Source organism: Perkinsus marinus (genome assembly GCF_000006405.1).
Source record: "Perkinsus marinus ATCC 50983 genomic scaffold scf_1104296965000, whole genome shotgun sequence".
Taxonomy (NCBI): Eukaryota; Perkinsozoa; order Perkinsida; family Perkinsidae; genus Perkinsus; species Perkinsus marinus.
Window position 1 is genome coordinate 68,486 of NW_003204466.1, and position 1,270 is coordinate 69,755.

At 48.4% G+C, this 1,270-nt stretch overlaps 2 protein-coding genes across 2 annotated transcripts in view; both read left to right on the forward strand.

Annotated features, from left to right (window-relative positions):
* Nucleotides 1-73, forward strand: part of Pmar_PMAR021909 (conserved hypothetical protein) — a gene marked incomplete at both ends in the record, with an annotated part of 1,197 nt that extends 1,124 nt beyond the window's left edge. The window contains one exon of the mRNA XM_002769687.1: nucleotides 1-73. Coding sequence (XP_002769733.1) covers nucleotides 1-73 — 73 coding nt within the window.
* Nucleotides 74-295: 222 nt separating this feature from the next.
* Pmar_PMAR021910 (conserved hypothetical protein) lies at nucleotides 296-988 on the forward strand (the record flags this gene model as incomplete). Its single annotated transcript, XM_002769688.1, has 1 exon — nucleotides 296-988. The coding sequence occupies one exon, from the start codon at nucleotides 296-298 to the stop codon at nucleotides 986-988; it is 693 nt and encodes a 230-aa protein (XP_002769734.1).
* Nucleotides 989-1,270: the final 282 nt, after the last annotated feature.

Genomic DNA, 1,270 nt, shown 5'->3' on the forward strand with positions numbered 1-1,270 from the left:
TAGTTTCGAGAAAAGTTGGAAACAAAAAGAAGTCCCGTCACTACTTGCCAGTCGAGACGAGGCCCTCTGCTAATCTTGGCTCGCTATCGCCGTGAGTTGAGCGTACAGTTATTCATAGAGTTGAGCGTGCTGTGTCAGGCGACGAGCTGAAGCGGCGAGAGCGTGGTATGGAATACAAGGGGCTGAGACCTCGGCACCTTGGGAAGGCGATGCGTCGGCTCATACTAGGTTTAGGTAGGAGTGTTGCTATCCCTGTATTGAATGATCTCATTAATACAGGTTGGCGGATTTGACCATGTCGAAATTCTCGGCGGTTTTGGAGGTTCCGACCAATCGGATACTATTCACCCAGTCGTTGCCGGGATGCATGGCGTGGTCTGTGGTCAGCACTTTTCTCCCCGACTACCTCTCTAGTGACCTTAGTTTGACTGTACATCAGGCCACTGGCGTGCTTGTTGCCTTCGGAGTCTCCTGTTTAGTGTTCTCTATGCTTGGTGGTGATATTGGTCAGCGTATTTACAACAATAGGCGACAAGATTTGCCAAGATTCATAGCGTTGACGAATATGTTGGCGCCGGCCCCCATGATTATATTATTGCGTGGATATTCCTATCCCGCACTATGGGTTGTTCTGGGCGGTCTGGCTGCCGTATCTGGTCCGAATATCAAGGGTATTCTCATGAATGTAAATTCGGCTAAAACAAGGGGCACGGTATTTGCTGCATTCACGCTGATGGACGACCTAGGGAAGGGTCTCGGGCCGGCAGTTGTGTGTTTGGTGGTGTGGCTGGTGGGCGATCGTGTCACAGCTTTTACTCTAGCATTTTGCCTGTGGGCAGCATGTGGTGTGATACTGTCATTTGCTCAGCAAACGATTGTTGATGATTCTACCGCGGTGGAGCTAGTGAATGCTGCAGACGCGTCGCGAGAGATGGACGCTTTTGATATGTATGCCACTTCGAAGAAGCCAAGGTCGCAGAATATATAGGCGGCATATTGCATCGACGGTTTGTAGCATTTTAAATACTGTTATAGAAATTCGTAGTAGTTGTGGGAGGATATCAGTAATCAATTTCTCTTAGTTTATTTTGAAGTGAAGATTGAGTTGTTCAATATCCGCATGAGGTGGTCTCGGGAGCACCCTGGTGAACTCAGCAGAATGGAAGCGGCGCCGTAGTAGAGGCTGTTGGGTCCAGATCTTTCGGGCACTTGTTTTGAGTCTTAGTCTTTGGCTAGGTTTGATATTTGTCCATTCCACTTATGATAATAT